Genomic DNA, 23,907 nt, shown 5'->3' with positions numbered 1-23,907 from the left:
AGGCTAGCATTCTCATAAATTCCTATGGGTAAATCAAATAACAAAAGACAGTTAAATGGTTTTTAAGACAAATATACTTGAGAAAGTTTACAGGATGTTGATAGAGTATATATACATTTTCTCATCTTAATAAGGCAGAAAAATGAAGTCTATATATGGCCTTGAGATTATAGCAAAAATAGCATTAAATAAGGCGATCAGTAAAATTGGGGAAAAGATATATCAATTACTATATAAAACGTACTTTAGGACGTTACACTACCCACGTTTAATAAAAAATTTAGATATAAATTTTTGATAGAATACACAGATAAAAATGTTAATAAGGAGCCACCCTTAAGTTTCTGTCGCGTTTTGGTCAGTTTCCATAGAGTCGCTATTAAGTTGTTGAAGAAATTCGGGATTCACTCGGTTGGAGCGCATAGAAATTGTCGATTTTGATCGTCTAATCGGCAAATGGGGCTTTTGTGTAGTTGCAGAGATATCAACTTCGTGATCGGTCATTGTTTCAAGTACGCATATTTCATTGTCAAGGTATTGAATTTCTTCCTCGATTTTCAGGAGACGTGCATCTATATTGTTATCAATGTTTGTCTCTCCAACAATAGTCATCAAATTTTTCATTTTGTGGCCAAGGGACTGTATCGTTGTCAATTCACTGTTTGCAACCGAAACTACTGGTTTGAGAGGAATTTTTCCATCAATGAATTTCATAAAATTGGGGGTTATTCTTTGGAAAAATTTGATCTTATGATAAAGGTACATAACTAGAATGTGAAGAAGATTTCCAATGAAGACTGTACTAGTCAGAGTAAGGGAAAGCTTTATTGGAACATAAGATTCCAACTTAACAAGAGATGGCTTCAGGAGTTGCATTTTGTGGACCAAAGGGGCTGCTATTTTGTCTAAATCGGCTTGTTTAAGAATATCAGTTGTACTGATCATTTCTACTCTCAGTTGTTGAAACAATTCCATATTAGCATCTGTTTTCGACGTAAAGTAAGGGAGTTTCTCAATTTCAGGTAGTGATGAAATTAAGTGTTGAAGAGGGTCAGCAAGTTTAACATCGATTCGGGTGGCTGGAATTGTTTGGCAACTCGAGAGGTCCGGTCGGATTTCAATTTTTTGCTGATCAATTGGATTCCGCATTGGAGAGTTATTATGCAAAGTCGACATCCCTCCTTCTCTTCGCTGGTCGGCAGCGAGGCATCGTTCAAATTGTATTCTCTCCAAGTAAATGGCTTTGCACTCATGATTAACCAAATCCCGTAACCGAGATTTCTAGCAGTTTCAGGTGTTGGGAGCATTACCTTTGTGTTTGGCATACTGATAGTGCTACGACTGTTGCGTGAAAATAGTGTGTTGCTCAGCAAGATGATTGTGCTAGATGAGTCTCCATAGTTTTGTGACATATACGATAAGTTGAAGATCCTAGACAGTTATCGAGCTGTTCTTGGCTCAATGTAGTCGTCTCCATCGAGTCGTGCGAAATTGCCAAGTATGAACCTTCGATGATCCATTGAAGGGCTTCTTTAGGATCCTGTTGAGACATTGTGATGACGTGCGCACTATAGACATGAAATGAAGTTTGACGGGATGCTAGAGGAATTGGTAGAGTCAAAAGTAATCCTTGTTCAACAATGGAAATTTCGTAAAGAAGTTTGGCATCATAATATGACATGAGATCCTTCATGGGTATTGCCAGTGACAAACGATCTGTTGAATGTTTCTGGCTATCATGAACTGAATTTAAGACAGCTAATAATGATTCGCGGGGAACAAAAGACATTGGTAATCGTTTATCTAACAGATTGGGCATGGAATTTAACAAATTTATACTATAGGCATATAAAGCTGAACGATAACTTTTGATGTCGGCGTATAAAATTGATAACAATGAAGCTACAGTATCAAAGTTGAAATTTAATTGCTGATTTGAGAAGAGCATTTGTGTACAATCTCGTAATAAATGGAAATTTTTCTCGAAAATGTCGAATTGATCTTGTACTACTTTCCAGTTTTTATTTTGGTTATCTTGCATTTCCTGCTGGATTTCGGAAACTTTAGCTATTTCATTCGATATAAGAAAGAATTTTTCATTGCTCGCTGACTCAACTTCGAGTACATAATCAGTAACAACTAATGCATATTCGTTAAGTCGTGCAATGTTTTCTGCATTTTGCGTCCATAATGTTGGCATTCTCCAAGCAATCCAGTTATTCCACATCCTTCAGAACTGGCCATTGAGAATCCGAGGGATCCAAAGAGTGTTATGCCAGCAACTGCTGCGGCTGCTGCTACTGGTGCTGCACGTTTTTGTCTGTTCCTCTGTCCGTTTTCTTCTTCAGGGCTTAGAAATTTTGCGGTAACGCTACGAATATCATTGACTTCGTTTTCTGCTGCTTTTGTTTCGTTAGTGATTTTTGAGAGCATCCAATCTAGGTTGAAAGGTTTCTTAGATGAGTTAAAGGGCGCTCAGAAATTAACTAGGCATATAGCTGACGGTTGTGTCCACATTGTTGCCAGTTTTTCCAGCATATCTTCAACTTGTTTTTTCATATCAAAATCGTATTGCGGGAAGGGAACTAAGAAATCGACGTTAACAAACTTCTCTGCGAGTACAATCTGCGATTCCTTTAGTAAGCACTTCATATTTAGTTGGGGTATATTTATAATTTCAGAAACTAAGAAGAAAAGAGAAAGAAATGAACAATTTAGTGTTTTCATCGCGAGAAAAAAAAGAGTTTACTGTAAGTCGACATTCAAACCAAGTGACGTTCAATAGAGACCCGCTGTGTTGTTCTACTAATATTTGTCTCAATTGTTAACATTACCATACTGAGTTGATGTTCATTTGATGGTAAATAATTGCTCTAGCACTTTATATAGATTTACTATTATGGTGATGTGGATTGTAAATAAACAGTTTCTCCCAGCTGCACGTGTCGAGGCAGCGCTCAACCTGAGCCAGGGGGGTGGGCAAATAATTAGGTTCTTACGGCACCATTTCCCAGCAACACGGGTCGAGGTTACGCCACTTGCGGCTAATAATGCTAAGCAAGTAGGGCTAAAAGTATTTTCGAGTTTTTCAGATCGCAATCAAGTGCTTCGTTGTTAATGTTCTGGGAGCCAATTTAACATGCTGCCCAAATGGCACATTTTGTGAGAAGTTTGGGGTTTTGACTCGCTTTAGAATCCGTCAGTGTCACTCTGAAAATGAAATAAACGAAATTTCAGAGAGTTCAAATACTATTGCATTTCTGGTCAGTCTACTACATGTTGATGAAAATTTTAGGATCCATTATTATTTGTCTGAAATACAGCCGAGAATTCCGTAATTGTTTCAGCAGAATCGCTGACTTGGTTCTATTTTGGAAACGACATCTTCCTCGGTTCTTTTGAAACTGTGCTTAGGTTATTCTTAATTACATCTCAGAATAGTGACATCATTTCAGGCAGTCGTTTTCAATTAGGCAGTCATATCATCAAGGCAGTCGTAAAGCAAAGATGTTTTCAGTTATATCCAGTAAGCATTTTTCCAGTCTTCGTGTCTCGTGCTCAGTTTCAATTTTTTCAAACAGTTAAAGGACAGGTTTTGTAACAGTTCAAAAGTTAGAAATGTATCATATTTTGCAACCAACTTTCATATTAACTCAGTATGTTCTGCTTATGCAAGTATCGTTTTACTGTATTGCTTAATCGTTGCTCACTTATGAGTCTGTGCATATAAACAGAACGTAGCTGTGAACCTGTTGTTTTATGTCTGACTTAGCATGTTTAGTCAAAGCGTGTGTTATTAGCGTGTTAATAAGTCTGTGTTATGTATTATCACATTGTGTGTTATCACATTAGTGTAAACTGTACATTTTCAGATTTTGTTCATGATTTAAATGGCTGATAAATTGAAAGGAATTTTCGAATTTGCCAGAGCGGGGGGGGGTTGGAAGCTATTGGCATTCATGCTTTACCAGTTGTTGATAATTGGGTACCTACTGATGATTTTCCAACGAGCGCCTTCGTTATTCGGGGCCCAAATTCAACTCGTTTATACTATTGGGGAGAAAATCGACTGGCAGCACGGAATGATGGCGATGTTGACGTACATAAGTTTATTGAAGATCAAGGCGCTACCTTGTTAGCAGAGAATAGTGGAAGTCACTTGCATGGTTTGGAGGCTTCTCAGACAATATCTTTTTAATTTCCAGCTTCAAGTATTGATTTTGTGCGGCCGTAAAAAGTTAACGATCACCTCAACTGGTTGTCTGGCTTCTGTGGGTGGCTGGTTTACACCAAATTATATCGAATGGACAGGCGGTGAATCAGTTGCGAAAGTTATATCTGGTTCAAAATTATGGCTCATCGCTAACGAGCTTGAAACATGTAAAACATTATTCAAATTGGAGACCCTAGACTCAGTTTTTGATTTATTAACCAAGGAGGACGCGCGGCGATATAAAGGAAAGGTCAGTATTGAAAGGAAGATTTTTTATCATCTTTCGGAGCCAAATGACCTAATTGTTCAGCCGTCGTTTTCTGTACACTGCGTGTTTACTGAGCCAAATAATAGCGAAAGGAAGATGTGGTCACTTGTGACAGGCTTCGAAGCAGTTGATATTCGATGTTTGCTTCGTGGACCTCGTTTGTTTAATAAATTTGTCACTGAAGTTGATCGTGTCCTTATTAAACGTGAAGTAGCTTAGCTGTTCATGATTTAAATTATGTATTACGATTATTGAAGATTAATGACAACCGAAAGGCCTTAAATGAGAAAGGCAGTGGAGATGATTTTCCAGTGACGTATCGAGAAAGCAATGTAACCGCGCATGTGCGAGTTTTATTTAATGTTGGATTCGATTTGAAAACATCTATTGAGTACATCGGGCAAACATATGAGCCGAAAACGAAAGCGCGCGTCCAATTTTGGGAGGCATTATCAGCCCTCATCATCAGCCGGGAGTCAGCTGAGAGATTTGTCAACTGAAGAATTTGGATCGTGGCCAGCAGTAGTGTTGGAGACATTTGATGAAGCTGCTGAACGGATGGCGTGACTAGCCGGTGAGTTGTTTTATTGCTAGCAACTTGTTTGATATACTGCGGTTTGTTTTATTATGCATGTTTATTCAAGACACTAGCAATTTAGTAAAAGCATGTAAGTGTGTTGCGGCTGGCTGTGTAACTTGGGTTTTGAAAACAATTAATAGTTAGACAGTTTGCAACGGACTAACTGTTGTGATATTAGCAAACTCCATTTGGTTTGGAGTCGGTTTTTTCTTTTACTTTTTCCATAGACGAAAAACTAACTCCGAAGATTTGTAGTTAGGTTTGTCGGGAACGTGCATGCCAAATTTCGTTATATTAATTTCAATTTTCGGGAAACAGTATGAGTTGATATTCAGATCATCAAACTGTCACATAATTATTTCTTCAGAAGGTTCGTCCTATTTTTGGTGTTTATAATTTTTCGAGCTCAAATTTAAAAATTTCATTCCCTAGAACTTGTAGGAGAGTATCTAAGGACCTTGTTGGCTCATTTTCACTGTGATTTTATGATTTTTCAAAACAGTATGAGATAAAGTTTTTAATCAGATTGTTTAGTCTTCGAGGATTTTTGGTCCGATGTGGACTTATTGCTTTCTAAATAGGACTGTAGGCACTCTCCTCCGCGTTGAAATCTGTTTTCATGACGTAAGTTTTCATTTCGATATTCTCAAGTATAAAAGTAAATACTTGAGGTGTAAGAGCAGTATAAAGTTTCTGTTCCAATGATTTGTTTTCTGGGTTTGGAGCATTTGATTAGCAGCCGTTTCCGATGTGAATCATACGTCTCTACCAAGATTGGCATTTTTAAAGTTGTTTACAACTTTTGTCAGATTAATTTTTTGGCCATTCAGACTGTATAAAACTATAAGGAACTCATCAATCGCCTCATTTTTTGGTCTGATTAATTAGTACGGAAGCCAATCTCAATGGTAGTATAGTTAGTTTCTGTCAAAAGACTTTTTTCATGAAATTGTGTGTGTTGTTGATTTTTGAGCCATTTTTCAGGGGTCTGATTTCCACGAATTCATGTCTGCAGTACTCTTAACCAAATGGCCTCAGACTCGTTGCTAGGGCACCTCGACTCTGGATTGTATCCCTGGGGTCCAGAAAAATGTTTCCGGGCATCTGGGGGCCTTTTTAGGGGCTCTAACTCAGCCATTTTTTGAGGGTAAGTCTTGTGGTGTCAGTTTTGGATCATTTTCTGGAAAAAGGTTCATTTTTCTCCAATATTACCCAAACTACGCTCATTTTCGGTTCCCCGGCGTTATTGGCATTATATGTAGAGGCGATGTATGCACTTTGTGTCATCTAAAGTTGAATTTTGCTGGGGACACTGGAGATAAACCAAGTACACGTTCTACATTTTTCAGTTATTTTCGAACTTTTGCCGCTGTTTTAAGGCGCTTTAAGACATGATAATGCGCGTCAACTGGTTAACTGGCCACTGCACATTATCACTTTCTGGCCGTGTTATACTTGTATAGGTGAATTTTTACTGGAACATCCGAAAATACTTCAATAATCTGTCGTAAAACACTTTTTTCTGAAAGTTGATCGAGACCACATCAGAGTTTTGGTAAATTATTAGAGCATATGCTGTGCTTCAATATAACAAATCGTAGTGTGTGTGAAGAGCAACTGAGAGGTTGTAATAAGTAGGTTTATCATAGTAGTTCTCTTTCGTGACCAGGTTGAAGATATATCGATTTAAAGTCGTTTCATAACTTGAGATAACGGAAACTGTTGGTGGTTTTTGCGCGAATTCTTGACTTTGCAGCATTTCGGGGTAGTAGGTGACAAGTTGCCGAGCGAGGCCTTTACTCATATTCATATCACTTGATATGCAATGTGCAAAAGAGCATCTGGAGTTAAGAAGATCACCTCTATGATGGAAGAATTTGGCTCTGGTTTTTCCAATTTCAATTACATTTATGTTTGAAGTCGTTTGTTTGCTCTTTGACTGGCTTTGGGTTATTCCTCTGTTCTCATCAGTTGAGCCTCGTTGGTATCTCTCAATGCTAGATCGGACTTGGTCTAGTTTCGTTTCTCTAGTTGGAGTTTTATCCGTTCTTGATCTGCGCGATGATTCTGTAATTATTTGGTGTTTTTGTTCTTTTGTTAAGATAGGTGGCTGTGTGGGAGATTCGGGCAGTCGTGGCATTTGAGAACGTGAACCGCAGCGTGCTACAAGTTCCCAAGATTCAAATTTTCCGACTCCTCGCATTTTTGCAAAGTTAACTCTGTTTTGATTGCTTCGAGTACTTGGTCCCGGTTGTTGTTCTGTATCTTCTTCGTCATGTGCTGTAATTCTCTCGCTCTCAGCGGCTCCGGGGGGCGGGGGGGGGGGGGGGGGGCTTTCAGGATACTGAAGTTCTTCGGGTGTTGCAAAACTCTCGGGGTGAATTTTCTTGCGAATTTCTTGGCGAATTCATTGGCGAAGGTGTTCTGATTTCCGCTGGTATTACGGGTATTGGCGGTATTACGGGTATTGGCGGTATTACCGGCACTATCGGAGGTACTGGTGCAACCAATGGCATTGCAGGGGCTCCATTTAGAGGAACAATTACGCCGAGGCGTATTTGCGAAGGTTGAACTGTTACAGTCTTTGAAATGCGGTACTTTGCTCCTCCTCTAATAAATTTGGAATGTACTCAAATAATTCTGGCTCATTTCGAGTTGTTCTTCTCAACGGATCCGCTTCGAACTTCGCAGGATCAATTTCCTGTATATCGTCTGGTGGCTCTGTCAGATTGATAGGTCTTAGCCTGAACCGGTGAACACATTGACTATAATTTGTTCCTGTTTTTCTAATAATATAATTTGAATTTGTTAGGACTTTTTCGACTCTATAGAGTGATAGCCATGTTTTAACTGCTTTCTGTGTAAAATCGTTTTTCCTTGTTAGACGAGGGTTTATTAGTAGACAAGGTGAATGCAATTTGAGTGGCTGTGCTTCAGCTTTTTGATCATAGTCACTTCTGTATCGCTGGTAGGAATCTAAACGTCTTTGTTTGTTTTAGCCAAATTTTCGAAGCATTGCGTCTTGTAGCTGCGAAACGTAATCTGAACTGACTTCAACTTCTTGCATTGCTCGTGTGGAAAAACGGAGATCAAGGGTTTAATAGGTTCACGTCCATGAAATAGAGTTGTCGGCCAACAATTAATTGAAGAATGATACGATGTATTGTGTATAAAGATTGCAAGCGGTACATATTTGTGCCAATCATTCCACTGTTCATTGGAATTGAGTTTAAGGATCCATTTAAGTGCTGCCTGTGAGCGTTCCACTACTCCAATTGTCTGTGGGTGTTTCAGCATAGCAAGTTTCAGTTTAACTTCGAGTAACTTCGTTAACTCAGCCATTAGTTTTGAGGTGAAATTTGTTCCTAAATCACTCAGTAATGTACTAGGCAAGTAACTATGCTGGCAGAAAATCTTCACAAGCTCTCTGGCAACTGTGTCGGCACTACCATTTGTCAGTGGCACTGCAAACAAGTACTTCGTAAACAATTCCAATAAAAACAAATTTGTAAATTGGGCCTTTTTGTTCAACTAAGTCAATTTGCATCATTTCTCCGGGGAATGACTGTAGTGAAGATACAGACTGTAATGGTGGTTGCAGTTGTTTATTCGTTGTTTGCTTGAGCTGTAGGCATGTAATGCAATTGTTGATGAAATCGATGAAATGTTCAGTAAAACCAGGATAGTAAAATCGTTTTCGGAATTCTTGAATTGTGCGAAGTGTTCCCAAATGTCCTCCTGTTGGTGAGTTGTGTAGTCTATAGATTACTTCCTTCCAGAGATGCTTTGGCAGGCAGTATTGCTTGAAAAATCTTTTGCCTGTGTCATCAAAGAATTGTCTGTATAATGTGTTGTTTTCAATTTCCCAATGGTTAAACTGTTTCACGTATTTCTTCAATAGTCGGGATGCATACTTCAAGTCTCTATTTAGGCCCTTGCGTTTCCACTCAATTGCATGCATGATCTCTTCGCCTTTTGTCTGCTCACTCGCCAAATCTAATATTTCTTCTCTATCCGTCAAATCGTTCAGAAGATCAGCTTGGTTCGCATATTGTTTTGCGTTAACTTCCGCACGCTTGAACTTATTTCATCTCCATTCTCTCGTTTTCGTTCAATATACGCGTCGTAAAGTCCGAGTTCCCGTAGTTGTGAGACGATGGTAACTTCTTCCATCTCTGGTTCAGGGGCCGTGTTCATTTGGTTCAACATATATTTGGTTCATCTGGTTCAGCAGATTCAACATATATTTCACGGACTGGTACTTTGTCCGTTATTTTAAGGGACAGGCTGGCTCCTTTATCTGTCTGTACGCGTGAGAGAAAATCTGCTGCATAGTTAGTTTTTCCGGGAATATGGGCAATAACTATGTTAAACGAAAGAACTCGGTCCAAAAAGTTCCAGTGATGGAGGAATGGTTTTTGACTGAAAGAAATGCGTTAAACTTCGATTATCCGTGAGTACAAAAACTGAATGACTGGATGCCCAGATGTAGTGGGAAAACTGGTCTAATGCAAAAAAAGTGCTAAGAATTCTTTGTAATAAGTTGAAAACGTCAGCTGTGCTGTCGTGAAGAGTTGTGATCCAAAAGATACTGGAGCGTAGACTTTCTTTTCCTTTGACTGTTTTCCTGTCACGTAGTCTTCAACCATAAGCACAAATCCGGCTCCGTAGTAGCTTGCGTCACAGAGGAGGACATATTGTAGGCCAGGTTTAGGTAATCTGAGCGTCATCTCTGTTGCTTCAAGTAAATCATTTTTCACAGTTTCGAATGCATTGTAATGGGTTTCTTTCGCTTTAAAATCGGCTCCCTTACGTAACAATTGATAAAACGGTATAAGCTTCTCGCCTAAATTTGGGATAAAATTTCTGAAGAACTGAGCGAAGCCAATTAGTCTTTTGACCTGTTTGGTTGTTCTTGGCATCGAAATCTTCTTTAAAAACTTTTTGATTTTCTCTGCTTCTAGGGATATTCCCTCATTTGTAATTGTACTGCCCAGTAATTTGATTGACTGTGAGGCTATTTCGCATTTTTCTGGTGACAATTTCAGTCCAGATCTCCGGATGCAATCGAAAAATTTCCTTAGACTAGGAAGTATCTGACTAAATTCTGTTACTGCACTCCCAATATCGTCCATGAATTGTGTGCATATGCCGGCTGCTAAACAAGCGTCTAGATAATGGCAAAAGAATGAGCTAAAACCGGTAACTGATTTGCTAAGTCCTTGAGCTAAACATTTGTACGCTTAAGTTCTTGATGAGAAATTGAAAGCTAAAAGTTGTACTGAGGTGTCGTCCGCCATGTGTACGCAATGATAAGCTTGCGAGCAGTCAAGTTTTGTGAACAATGTTTTTCCTGCAAAATACCTGGTTGCATCAGCCATGTTTGAGATTGGAATGTTTGTGCCGTGGTAGTCATTTTTTAGTAGGTGGTTGACTCTTCTCAGATCAATTAAAATTCTCAGTTTGCCTGACTCTTTTCTATGAGCAAAGAATGGACTACTGTATTTAGACTGTGACAAAGTTGTTACAAGTCCATAGTAGTGCATTAATGCTAATTCAATATGGAGTTCTTCGCGTAGATAGATTGGGGTTGGTGGTCCTTGTACATATACAGGTAAGTCAAGCTCTGGAGTTTGCTTTATTTTCAGTTCCATATTGTATCCGACGTCAAACCGGTGTTTGGCGAAAATGTCACAATATTCAATTAATAAGTGCTCGCATTCTTCAATTTGCTTCTGATTTAATGGCGAACTGTCCCAGTTGAATTTACTGAGAAAGAATTTACGGTCTTCTTCATTACTTCGTGGATCAATCTTCTCCAATTTTTGGAAATTTAATATTTGGTCGTAAATTTCTTGCTGTAGCAACGGCAAATTACATGGGTCCTCGCAAGTTTCTGGTGTCGGAAACCATAGTTTATTATATTCCGGTGGATGTCTCCTAGTTTGGCCTGGTTTGTGCTGGGCGAAATCTTGGATAAGCTGGTTCAATTCCGCAAAATAGTCATCTTTGTTTCTTGATTTTGCTAGCGTTATCAGTTGTGGGTCAATTTGTATCAATTGGTCGGCTTGCTCGGTTGAAAGGATTGAGAATCTGCCTACCTCTTTTCGGCTGTTGATTGTGATAGGGTTCTCAGTTACGTTTAGGGCAGAGACGTACAATATATTATTCTTTCGTACAGTACTTAGCGAAGAAGTTAGTGCAATCTGTGTTTCTTCTTCGAGAATTTCATTAGGAGCGATTACTCCACTTTTGTTCTCAAACTGATCGGTTTTATCTGATAGATAGCATTCCAGGAGAACTTGCTGTGCTGTGCTGGGCTGTATTGTGTGCTTCTTGATTGTGTAAATGGGAAGCTTCTTATGTCTTACTGCTGGTCGTTTTTCGTTTGCAGGCTTGATTTCATTAATTTGAACTGTCAAATCGGGGAATTGAATAAGAGCTTGTTTTGGGCTAATTGAAATATCATGCTTGATAAAGAAGGGGTTACCAAGGATGACCGAGTTTGTAGAGGAAAGGACAAGGAAGTCTTCGACAAACTCTGTTAGCGAGTTTAAATTTAATTTCGGCCTGTCTCTATTCTGACTAGTTGTCCTCCAGCCATTTTGACTGAAGTACAATCTGGTTGCTCCAATTTGACTGCGTTTTTGTCAGTTCCGGTAATTTGTTGGAGTAATCTGTTGCTTATGAAATTTGCAAAAGCGCCGGTGTCAATTAGTGCTCGACGGCTTATTCCGTTATTAAATTTAATTTTGACATAGGGGAGAAGGGATGATCTCATATTAGGGTTTATATTGTAAAGATTAAATAGTTTGCTAGGCTGCTCTAAAGATTTCATGGACTGTCAGCGACTTTTGGGCGTTAAGGGTGGCATTATTAGTTTTTTCATTGGCTATTATATGGAAATGAGGTTCCTCTATTATTAGTTCTACCTCTCTGAGAACATTGACCTGATCGGTGATTTGGATAACGACATGTATAACAGAAGGTACCGCTGGATCTAGTCCCAGTCATATATGGGCTGGTGGGCATGCGGGGTTGTGACTGAGGTATTAAATTTCGAGGATAAAACACTTGAGCATTAGTGATTGGGAAACGGGGTCTCGGATTTCTATTAAAGAAGTTTCGGCCTCTAAGATTAATTCCTCTGTAAGAGTTCTGATACATTTGACTTGCATAGTTATTTCTAGGCGTGTAGGGCGCCGCGGTGAATTGCCCCGGTCTATTAAATGATTGCTGGGGAGAGTGAGTTACATCTTTTTGTGTTGTTGTTTCTATATGTGTCGCCGTGATGCGGTCGTCAATTGTTTAAAGCTTTTTGTCTAATGAATCTTGCCTCTGATTCAATTTAGAGAGCGCATTTATCAGGTTTTCGGACACGGCGTTATTGATTTCATTGAACCCATCTTCAGGATAGTCATCTTTTCTGCACATGTCTCTGATTGTCATCTGTTGTCGAGCAATGGTGCAGAGGTCGGTAACTAGCGTGGCTGGTGGTTGTTCCATCAATTTTGATCGCAGCCATCCCGGAATGGCTTTTATGAAGATTCGCTTAACTTGTTCGTTCTTGTTGTCCTCTGCTGCTTGCAATCTTACAGCTCGTACGGCTGTTTCTCCATCGAAGCGTGCGTGCTCTGCTCTATCCCCTGCTCCTCCATCTCCTGGAGCGCTAATGCTGCAACTGCTGGCAGATTTGGCGTTGGGTAGGCACGCTGGGCCTTTGTTTGTAAGTTCAGTAGGAAGTTTTCGGGGCTGTCTGTTTTTGGGTCAAATCGCAGCTGTTCTAATTTAAGAACATGTACCTCTTGAAGATCTTGATTCGCGAAGTGGTCCCTGAGTGCTGTGAGGCTTAATTCAAGATCATTTCTGGTTGCTTCAGGCAACGTTTGAAAATATCGTAACGCGGCGTCTTGGAGGTGGAGTTGCAGAAAATTTGATTGTTGGTTAACAGGGATTGCTGCGACACCGATGAAACCTCGGAATTGCTGCGACACCGATGAAACCTCGGAAAATCAAAGTTTCCGCCGCGGAATTGGCGGAAACTTTGATTTTCGGCTCCTCTATAGGGTTCTACTGTTATTTGGGCGTTATCGGCCATCTTAGTTTAAAACTGAACTCAATGAAATTAAAGGTGATGATCTGGGTGGGCTGGGAATGCAATTATTCAGAAATTACAATGAGGGGAGATTCAAAATCATCTAAATCAATGTCATAGCAATGGGTCATGAGATGTCTAACTTTAGAAAATTCACGTGCTTTTTGTCGCAAAGTCTTGGGGATAAATATTAGTAAGGCGCGTTTGTCAATAGAATTTTGAGTTAGAAGCACGATTTGTTTTGTTTTGTCAGACACAAAGGCACTAATGGCTGTTGAGATAATAAGGTTGTTAGTTTGGGGGCTAATGAATTGTATGTAGTTACAGTCTACATATTCCACAAAATGGTTTGAATAGCGACAGTTATTAACAACAGGGAGTAATTGGGTATTATATAAATCGTGGGAAGGCATTATAATTTAGCACCAAAATTTATACGTTCTAACTCACAGTCTCCTGGTTAACTCAGTTTTGTTACCAATAGGGGTTTTACTCTCTTGTTCTTTGTGTCTGTGTCTCAGTGTGATGTCACTGTCATTGGGCGTCACCTTCTTTTAGGCTCCAATCTCTGTTGCACTGACTATTGATAATTGGAAAAACTGATGGCGCTCTCTGTCATGAAGAGGTAGATAAACAGTGCTGTGATCAGATAATAAGCAATGATGAAGAAGAGGAAGAAGGCTGCAGTAGAATAAAAACAAAGTTTGTTCAGAGACATCGATAATGGGTGAGTCATAAAGTACTAATTTTAGTTACAATCTCCGCTTTCAAATAATAATTGAGTTTTCAGGCTTTCTAAGTCGAGATGCATTTCCGTTTTTATGTACTTAATTACTGCTCTGAATTCAAACTGATTGTCGAATGATACTATTGCAATGAGCCTGTCTCTGTAATCTTCTGTAAGTCCAACAATGAAAAGAATGAATAAATTATCTTCAAGAAAGATAGTGTACGTTTCTGCGGAGGTTATTTCCGATGTTGGAGCTTCCGTAGGAAAAGAGTGTTAAATCAAATTTGTGCAGTTGTCTAACTTCATCTGAATCGTGCAAATAAGTTGGTAATGTTTTGAATAACAATGGCATTGGAAAAAAGCAACATTCAAAAGATAAACAATTTTTTTTTTTTTTGAAGGAACTAATTGAAAAAGCTGTCTACACTCCTGTCACCATGTAATATACCTTTGTCTGGCTATATTATTGTGTTAAATTTGTTGAAGTAATGTTTCCCGCTAAATTAATTAACTACTTAGTAGCATGGCTTTTATCACTTAAATTATTCTTTTCGCATGATTAATTGTTTCTGAGCGGTTTTAATTTTCGTTTGGAGCAGAGCCGACAGCTATAAGTTTTTTTCACTAGCGAACAGGATTTCAATCTAAGACTGAATTACTTGACTGCTGAATTTCAACTTGACAATCTTGGTTGTGTCGCTTAAATTAATACGTTTTTAGACCTGGGGGCCGTATTTACATTTGAGTAATCACCTATACAAATACATCAAGATTAACTCAAGATAAATAGAACTTCTGCCACGTGCTGGCACGTGCCGGACATAGTAAAGTGTACATTGTAAAAATAAATACAGGCTAGCATTGTCACAAATTCCTCTATTATGGGTAAATGAAATAACAAAAGATAGTTAAATGGTTTTTAAGACAAATATACTTGAGATAGTTTACAGGATGTTCATAGAGTAATTATAAATTTTCTCATCTTTATAAGGCAGAAAAATGAAGTCTATAGATGGCCTTGAGATTATAGCAGATATAGCATTAAATAAGGCGATCAATAAAATTGGGGAAAAGATATATCGATTACTAAATAAAACGTACTTTAGGACGTTACAAGCACTTTTTGAACAGAAAACGTGTCGAAAGTGCCTATTATACAACTATTAACGAGTTGTTTATTGAAGTCCACGAACAATGTCAGTTTATGTAATATCGATTGGCTTTTCAAAAGAATGTGACCTCTCATTCAAAGAAGTGAAAAAATCATAGCACGAAAAATGCACGAAAAAAGTACGAATGAGTTCTGCTTTATTACAACGTTTGGGAAGCTTCCTAACTTTAAACATAACCGACTAACGACGGGCGAAATGATCTCAAACAACCGGCGAGAGGTTTGCTTCGATAGTAGCCAGCTGAGGCTTAGGGATGCCATCATTAAGGGGGAGGGGTGAGCGCAGCAGGGGGATCAAACATGGGTGGGAGGTGTCAAGCGATAGGTGGTGTTTAGGATTGGGAGGGCTGAACGAGAGGTAGAGGAGGGTGTACGGGGAGTGGGGGTGACTAAGGGGGGTCAAACTTTTAAGATTATGAATAGCCCAATCCACGTGATTCATTTACACGGTTGGAATGCAATTTTTTCTGCCTTAAATAAAACCCATCCTTCGACTGGGTTGCCACGGTGACGACATTTCTGTAAATTGCCTAAGAAAAAGTCTGACTCGTCTTTGATACATTCCAATAGAAAAAGCTGCGCAAGAATAAAGCCAACTTTCTGACGTATATTCGAACATAAGTACGCAAGTTTTTTTCGCTACCCATATAGCGGTTGAGGAACTGATTTTTCGTTCAGTCAACTTTGGCGTATTTTCAATATTTTAAGTAGAAAACTATGGGTGTCATCATCAGAAAACCCCTCGAGCAAAAATATTTTAAGACTTTATCAATTTTACCTTTCTCGAAGTTATCGAGTTATTAAGTTTCGTGAAAACCGGAAATCCGGCATATTTCCATTTTTGGTTCCTTTTTCCATAATTGTTGCTCAAATTTTTGTTTTTGTTACAAAATATTAAAACTTTACCATAAGGCTATTTGTTTTGTTTTTAGAGATAAATGATTCCTGAATTATTGTTCCGACCCCACTTGTGGGGTGGGGGGGGGGAGGAACTATATAGTCAAATGGGTTTTTTAATCAGTCAATTTTGGCCGATCGATATAATCATCGTGATATTTGCATGACTTTGTTCACTTTTAGCGTATTTTTTTTTCAAACTGAGGCTTTTCTATAAAAATGTTATTTCAAAATTACATTTCACGTTACAAAATGAAACAATTTAGAGTTACCAGAAGACCGATAAAAAGGCTAGTTCTGGTCTCGTGAGAAAATTTACAATAAAAAATCTCGAATTCAATTTGAGCTGTTTTTTTTAGAAAACATTCCTATTTTTTATTGTTTTTTTATTCACTTAGAGACTTTTTAGTCATTTTCATCTCGAGGTTCCTTTAATGAAAAACTGAGTTTTCGAAATTTTTAATGAAATTTTGATTTTCTTTTTGAGATGTAATTAAGTTCTGAGAGCCCTATGGCATAAACTCGCTAACTAAAAGTGCAATCGGCTTTCTTATATGTATTATGTAAACCTTTATAGTGCTTTAACGGCTGTCAAGACTTAAAAAAAATTCAAAAAATTTTTTTTTGAAAAATAAAATATTCAACATATTTTCATGAAAAGTAAGTCAGTTTCGGTAATGACAGGAGACAGGACCACAATCATTTCAACTGCAATCAAAACTAATCTGTTAAGCGGTTTCATCTGGCAACTATTATTTTTATCACTCCGATAACACCAGTTTTTGTAATTTAAAAAAACAATTTCTGTATTTTTTTTAAAAAATTTTGGTTCCTTTTGAAATCTCATTATGTTCGCATTGGCAGTCCCCATTGGCATAAAAGAGACCTCCAATAGATCCTAGATAAAGTTTTCAGAAAAAATATGGTTTAAATGACTTCGACACTTTCTTTTCAAATTTCCGCTGAATTTTTTTTTCGTTTTTGCCTGTTTTTAACGTCGTTTTCATAATCATAGGAATTGTTGTGATGTCTTATTGCTGACCTATTGATGATAAACATCCTGTTCTGCCCATAAATTATTTTTTAGAATTTTTTTGGACATTAACTAATCTTAAACTTATTTTCGTGAACCTTAAGTCAGTATCAGTATACAACAACTCCCTTTTTTTCTACTGCAACTAAAATGAATCTTGTTAGTGGTTTCATAGTCTAACTGCTGATTTTATGACTTCGAGGTTTCATAATTTTATTTTAGACTTTTGTATATTTTTTTGTAATTTTGGTTCCCTTTGAAATTTCATCACCTTAACTTGATATTGAAAGTTCTCAGTGACTTAAAGAAGGCGTTCAATTGATCACGGATAAAGTTTGCAGAGAAAAGTTTATGGTTTATATGGACTTGCACTTTTCCCCTGAATTTTTAGTTTTTGCCTGCTTTTGTCGTTTTCATAATCATAAGACTTATTTTGACGTCTTATTGATAACTTAAAAATGATAAACATCCTTACCTCCTTATTGAGGCAAAACTTTGCGTATTTATTGATTTCCTTTGAGAGCTGTGAAATTTGGTGGCTATCAAGACTTAAAAAAACATTTTTGGACACCAACCATTATTAAAACATTTTTCAAGAACTATTAGTCTCAGCAGTGAAAGGACCACCCTCCTTTTTACTGCATTGGAAAATACTCTGGGAAGCGGTTTTATTTGCTAAATATTTGTTTTATGACTTCGATGCCACGAGTTCTCATAATTTCAAAAAAAAAGTTTCGGATTTTTTTTGTAATTTTGGTTCGTTTTGAAAACTTATCTCCTTATCCTAATATTGATAGTTCATATTGGCTTATAAAAGACGTCCTAAGAATCATAGATAAAGAGTTCAGAGAAACGAGTTTGGTTTAAATGGCTTCGACAATTTCTTCTCGGACTTTTCTTCTGAACTTTCATATACTTAATATTGTTTTCATAATCATAAGACTTATTGTGATGTCCGGTTATTGACTTATGATTGACAAACATCCTTGCTTTCTCATTAAGGCATAACTTGTATTTTTTGTCTTCAGGTCAAAGACATTGAATTTAACGCCGTTGACATAACGGGTTTTCTCAAAAATTTCGTGGTTTTATTATATTTGTTCACACTTGTTGATTTTTTGAAGTCATATTGTTAAAAATTAGAAGAACCCCAACGCCGCTAAAGATTTTTTTGAGATTACAGAATTTTTTACTAAATTTCTTCTTTTCTTGGCTTCGACACTTTTCCTCCCTCATTTTTTTTTAATTTGCTGTTTTTGCCTTTTTTTAAATTCTTCATGTAGTCGTAAAATGCAGACTGGTCGCATAGGCTTCTAATTGAGGGTTCAATGAATGATGTTGCCAATGCACTCAGTTTATAGCGAATAGTAGTAAAGTTTACGATGTTCGTTCAAAAAGATAAATTTTAATTTTCAGTTTTTGTTCTTTTCGTCAACTTGTAATTTATTCTCATCCTTGAGAGGTTCCATCCATTTTTTTTCAGAAATTATTTTTCCATTGATATCATGTCGTAACTGACGTTTTGTTTGTTGGACAATATGCGTTTTCATAAAAGTGTTGTGAGTGGTCAATATTTGTGTTTCTTTTTCTATTCTTTTATCATATTCGCTGAAAAATTTTTGTTTTTGCTTATTTTGTTGTTTATTTTCTCGCAGACTTTCTAATGGCAGATCTTGTGAGCGCTGTATTTAGACATGGTATTATGCAACTCCTTTAGTAGTTCGATTTTATAACGATTTTGTTAAAATTCAAACGTCTATTGTTAAGTATCGCATCATTAGGTTGACAATTAAGTCAAAAATGTAGATGAGCTCGGGTCGGAACATCATGTGCGAACGCACATTAACGAGCATCCTTGTTTGGTCACAGCTTAATTACTACAAAGCCTTTTTTATGTTCAAAATACGCTTTAAATGATAAATCAGCCTTTTTGTCCAAAATTTTCCAAAGCAATAATAAAAAAACGGCAGGCACTTTCTTAAAATTACAAGAGATATTTGTACTCAATTGCCAGAAGAGCACTATCGATTAAAGTTCTGCAGGTTTTTTTCCGAAATAAGTTTAATTATTTGCAATTTGTAGTGAATTCAGTTTTTCGCCATTGCGAGCTATACCTAAATTTCTTAAATTCCGGCCGTTTGACGTCATGCAGCACTCAAATTTGGTGCTTTCTGGTAAAAACTGTTATTACAGAAACTTTCCTCAGTTTTTCCTATACATCAAGAGATCTCAAAAATAATGCACAATCTGTCGGCATGTTCTAGCTGGAAACCGGTGACTGGTAATTGACTTAAACAACTTCTTTTCTCTCAAAATTAGCTAAAACAAAAGAACAACATATCTGGAAAACTACTTAGTTTCAACTATGCTTTTGCATGTACACAAAATCTCGCGCTCGCCAGCCTTGGACATTAAAAATGCAAATAAAGAATATATAACGTTACAAATTACCAAAACAAAAATAATTCTGCTGTCAGCGCCTGGCAACGTAAAAAAATACAATTTTTCACTTTTGATATCGATTCTGTTTTTGATTATTGTAGGCTCATGCTTACAAATTACTTTTTGAACAAAAAATATTTAGTGTGGCTGCTGCATACTCCATGATTTTTAGTGTTCAATGATTTTAGTGTTCTATCTTAAATTTTGCCATCGTCTGATGCCATTTTGAAATATTTGGTTGTTTTTCCACAACGTTCCGCTAATGCTTGCTGGTTTCCTCATCATCTCGCAAACTAAAGATCTTTTCTTTCAGACCACTTGTACAACTGAGACATTTTACGGAATAAATTCGATCAAATTAATCTAGATTTTTAACAAGTTTAGCTGTTTTGTGCTGGTCTTTTAGAGAAGGCTATTTTTCCAATATTTTGTTTTAAAATTCCCTTACAGTTGTATTGTTTTATCATCAAACCAGACAATCTCTATTCTCTGTGTGCATCTTTGAAGGCCGTAGCACACGCGTTTCTAATAAACAATTGAATAGACCGCAAAACTCAGTCGACAAGTGAAAGCGGATGAAAATCAGATGAAAATTCGCCCGAAAACACCAAATAGCTAGAAAATTTGTTCAAGAGCATATCAAAAGAATCCTAAATGAAAACTGTGGAATGTAGAGACTGGTAAAGCTCTTAAAGAACTGCACCGCCACTTAATACCTTCATACGCGAAGGTTACCAATTTATCGCGTTTCTCTCGACGAAAAGTTGAATAGGTCAGACAAAGCATCGCATCAAAATGACCATTACAGCCCAGAGAGAAAGACTAAACTGATAGCTAAGCCCAGACAGACTAAGTTGGATGGTAGGTAAACTTCTTTTGCGTGCAATTGGAAACTAAACGTTTGTGAATCGTTTGCAAAGATGCAGAAATCAAAGTGTTCAGTGAGCTTCATATCATTTACAAAACTTTTGAAACGGGTCTCAAAATTGTTACTAAACAATCTTGGTTTCTTATTTCGGCCCTTCTAGAACATTCCATTTAGGCTGTTTCGAAAACCATTTGGATCGACTTAATGGAAAACTGTCCCCAACAGGAGACACTCACCTCCAATTTCATGAAGACATCTCTCATAGCATCTTCTTTGCATAACTCATTGACTTGATCCTGGACACTTTTGAGAATGGCCAACACTTCTTCTCTGGATAGAGGTTTCCCACCGTCAGTTTGGTACGCCTTGATGTCGGCTAACAACGTTCGCATAGCTCCAGTCAATCCATGAGCAGCAGCTATTATCGAGTGCTTCTGATCCTCATCAACATTTGGATTACCGGCGTCTTCTTTAGCTTGTTTGATCAAGTAATTGCAAGATACCATCAAATGCTTCAGAGCATTGATAGTAGCCTCTTGGTCTTGTTTGTCCATGTTGTATCTCACTTTCTGCATAAGAGCGTTAATTTGACTGAACTGGCTCGAAGCGTTGCTCTGGTCGCCAGTTCCAAGAGTGTGAATAAAGCTGCCTAGATTGCCCAAATCGTTGTGCAATTGATGTGACATGCTGAGAACTTCATTAACTGCTTCTGTATCGGGACAGTTAGGTTGCACATTATTGACAACATCCCTGACCTTCTTCACAACGTTATCGGTCGCACGTGACAGCTGCTGTTTGCTCATTGGATCGTTTGCAGCAACCGGGGCTAATAAATGGGCGACACTTTTCAGGTTGAGCGAGGCTCCTTCAAGGCTACCTTTGCTGAGCATGATTTGTTCTTGTGCCTTCTGCTCAACACCGGAAGTAAATGCTATTTCACCAGCTTTATTGGTCAGAGCCTCCACTTTGCTCAACACTTCTTGAACCAGGTTCAGCAGAATCTAAATTCAAATTTTGATCACTCGTCAAATTTTATACTGCATAGAAATGCAAAACTACACCTTCCAGTGTTTACAAACCGAGAACAAAATACACCAAAATTTTGGATAAATGCAACTTACTGATGAACAACCATTTAGCCATACTGGCTCAGGTTTCAGTGAAAGCAACTTTAATCCAAATCCAGAAATTCCAGGCTTCATTTGAGATTTCAATCAATATGTACGGAATTCAATTGCGAGGGTATCAGCTACCCCCAACATCTGCCTTCATGGTATCCAAAGCTGTTATTGAGTAACCAATATCATCGCTGGGTAACCGAGGTCACTCAGTGATACATTTCTTAAAAATGGGAAACATGTTTACCTGACTATTAGCCGCTCCAGATCCGATCACAATAAATTGGTCCAACTGGTCTACAATATTCTGTGCCTTCTCTGCAATCTTCTGTGCTGCGTCGTGCAACTGCTCGGCTGTCGCCTCACTTCCCGGATGAGCTAGTCTTAGCAAATCTCCGAAAGCATTTGTCAGTTCAACTGCGCTGTCAATCAGGTTCCGTTTCTCTGGATCCTCAAGCTGCGATGCCAGAATCTTTATCGCTTCTGAGAACGCTTTCAGGTCTTTGGACACAGTGGATAACGAGTACTGAAGTTGGTTTTCGTTTTCTGGAACCAGCATTTGGACAGCTAAATGAGTAATGTTACTCAGGTACTCGTTGGCCCTAAGACCAGCAACTGCTGCATTCATGTCAGCAGCTTCGTTCGAGAGAATATAGCCTCTCTGGGACTCGAGGAGGTCATCCTCAACCTCTGCTACTCTTCTTACCCCTTCATCAAAGTAGGTGCCAACTTTCGCTTTCTTGGCACCCCAGTCAATTCTGTTTATTGTCACCTAAGCAATTCAAAGCTTCATTGAATACGATCACTTTTCTTCAAGCTCCTGTCAAAGACCCATAAAAAATTAGTAACATTTCGTTCCACTTAAAACATTTAACTCGCCCATTTACCACAACGCGAGCAGGATAAAAGATATAAATTGCTTCTCACATCCAATAAAAGTTGAAGCGCGGGGTAAAACAAATTAAAATCTTGAACTTACTTGCTTAGCGTCTCCTTGCCTCATGACCTGCGGCACAGCCATGCCGTGGTACCCTCCCAAGTTTCCCCCTCTTTGAGACACATCCCCTCCAATCTGGAACGTCTGTGCCTGCTTAGAGTCAATGTTCTCCTCTTGAATTGTATTCTCCGTGTTCTGGTTGTTCAACCTCTCCCGCTTCCTCATCTTAACATATCCATACACCAATTACACAGAAAATTCTCAGTTACTTTTTCAAAAAAAATACGAAAAGCAACTCCAGACAACGCATTGCTTGACGCTCTCAAAAAATTATGGGTACATTATTGAAAAACGTTGTACATATTATAACCGAAGTTATTACAGGTTGACCCCATAATTTCACCAATTATTTATCCAATCAAACCATTCGTGATATTCCGCTTAAAATAACGGCTGTGTAAAAAGTACCTTTTGCAAGTGGATCTCGATGTATCCCTCCAGCAGTTTCACAATGTTCTTTCCCTCATTCGTCTGTACAACGTAATCTTCCGCTTGGTACCCGGGCAAGGTAATGTGAAAAGAAGCATCTGTGCAAAAATGTTGTTTAATCTGATGTAAATAGAACATCTTTGTGACTTCTTTGTTCACAGCATCCGCAGTCACAATTCCGTCTTTGTTCACTCCTAGGAGCACTGGAACCAGTTTGTTTTTGTTCTTCATCTTTTCTTTCACTAAGTAGAACCGATAGCCAAATGTCTTCAAAGCTCTGCATTTGTCAATGTATTTCTTCGTCGCTTTTCGCTCAGCCTTTTCTATGAACTCCAAATCGTTTTGGTTATTTGCAGCGCTGGCATCATTGGACTCAATTTCAGCCTTGATCTGATCGATGTACTTAATTCTTGCCTGGTCAATTCGCTTGTCAATTTTGCTCACTTTTCGGTATTCCTCGGGTAGGTACGACTTGTACTGGGCACTCATCTCCTTTACTGGCGCATCAATTAGCCCGTTCTCGCTGATAGCTGCAAGAGCCGCCAGTTCAATGGCAGTTTCTTCTGATACAGGATGTGCTGATTTGGTAATGGCTTCTGAAGTCTAAAGTACAAAATTCAATGACACAAAACTGCGTTTGTTTTTGATACTTTGTTAATGACTTTGGGAAAGTTTTCGTTAAGGCTCTAGTACTTACTTGGTGTTCTTTACTTTGAACAGGATGAAGATTACAAGTGTGAAGAAATTAGAACAAGAAGTTCGCTTGTTATGTGCGTGGCACAGAATGATCCCACATTTGCATTGGGAAGCATAAGATATATCGATATATCTGAAATGGTATCGCCGAAACATTTGTTTTAGCACCAAAAAACGTTATTATCAAGCTGCACCAAAAATGTTTTTATCAAAAAGAGTTTTCCTCAAACGTTTAAGTTCCAATTCTATTTGCATTATTGGCGGTTTTAAAATTGTTTCAGCCGTGTTTGTCTATAAATCATTGTCAAATTGGTTTCAGGTTTGCAATTCTAGATAACTGTCTTTTAACATGCTCTTTTTTGCCTCAGGA

General features: G+C 38.1%; 1 protein-coding gene across 7 annotated transcripts in view; it reads right to left on the bottom strand.

Moving 5' to 3' along the window:
• Positions 1-23,907, bottom strand: part of LOC142336168 (talin-1-like) — a 210,366-nt gene that overhangs the window by 173,637 nt on the left and 12,822 nt on the right. For all 7 annotated transcript variants that reach the window (XM_075384782.1, XM_075384786.1, XM_075384783.1 and 4 more), the window contains 4 exons: positions 22,821-23,444; positions 22,395-22,577; positions 21,663-22,187; positions 20,534-21,298 (listed from right to left, as the gene is read on the bottom strand). In XM_075384782.1, coding sequence (XP_075240897.1) covers positions 20,534-21,298; positions 21,663-22,187; positions 22,395-22,577; positions 22,821-23,444 — 2,097 coding nt within the window. The remainder of the gene's footprint in view (positions 1-20,533; positions 21,299-21,662; positions 22,188-22,394; positions 22,578-22,820; positions 23,445-23,907) is intronic.

Source organism: Convolutriloba macropyga, chromosome 3 (genome assembly GCF_964194025.1).
Source record: "Convolutriloba macropyga chromosome 3, txConMacr16.3, whole genome shotgun sequence".
In the NCBI taxonomy this organism is placed as follows: Eukaryota; Metazoa; Xenacoelomorpha; order Acoela; family Convolutidae; genus Convolutriloba; species Convolutriloba macropyga.
Note: the sequence above shows the minus strand (reverse complement) of the source record. Positions and strands in the feature narration are given on the sequence as shown.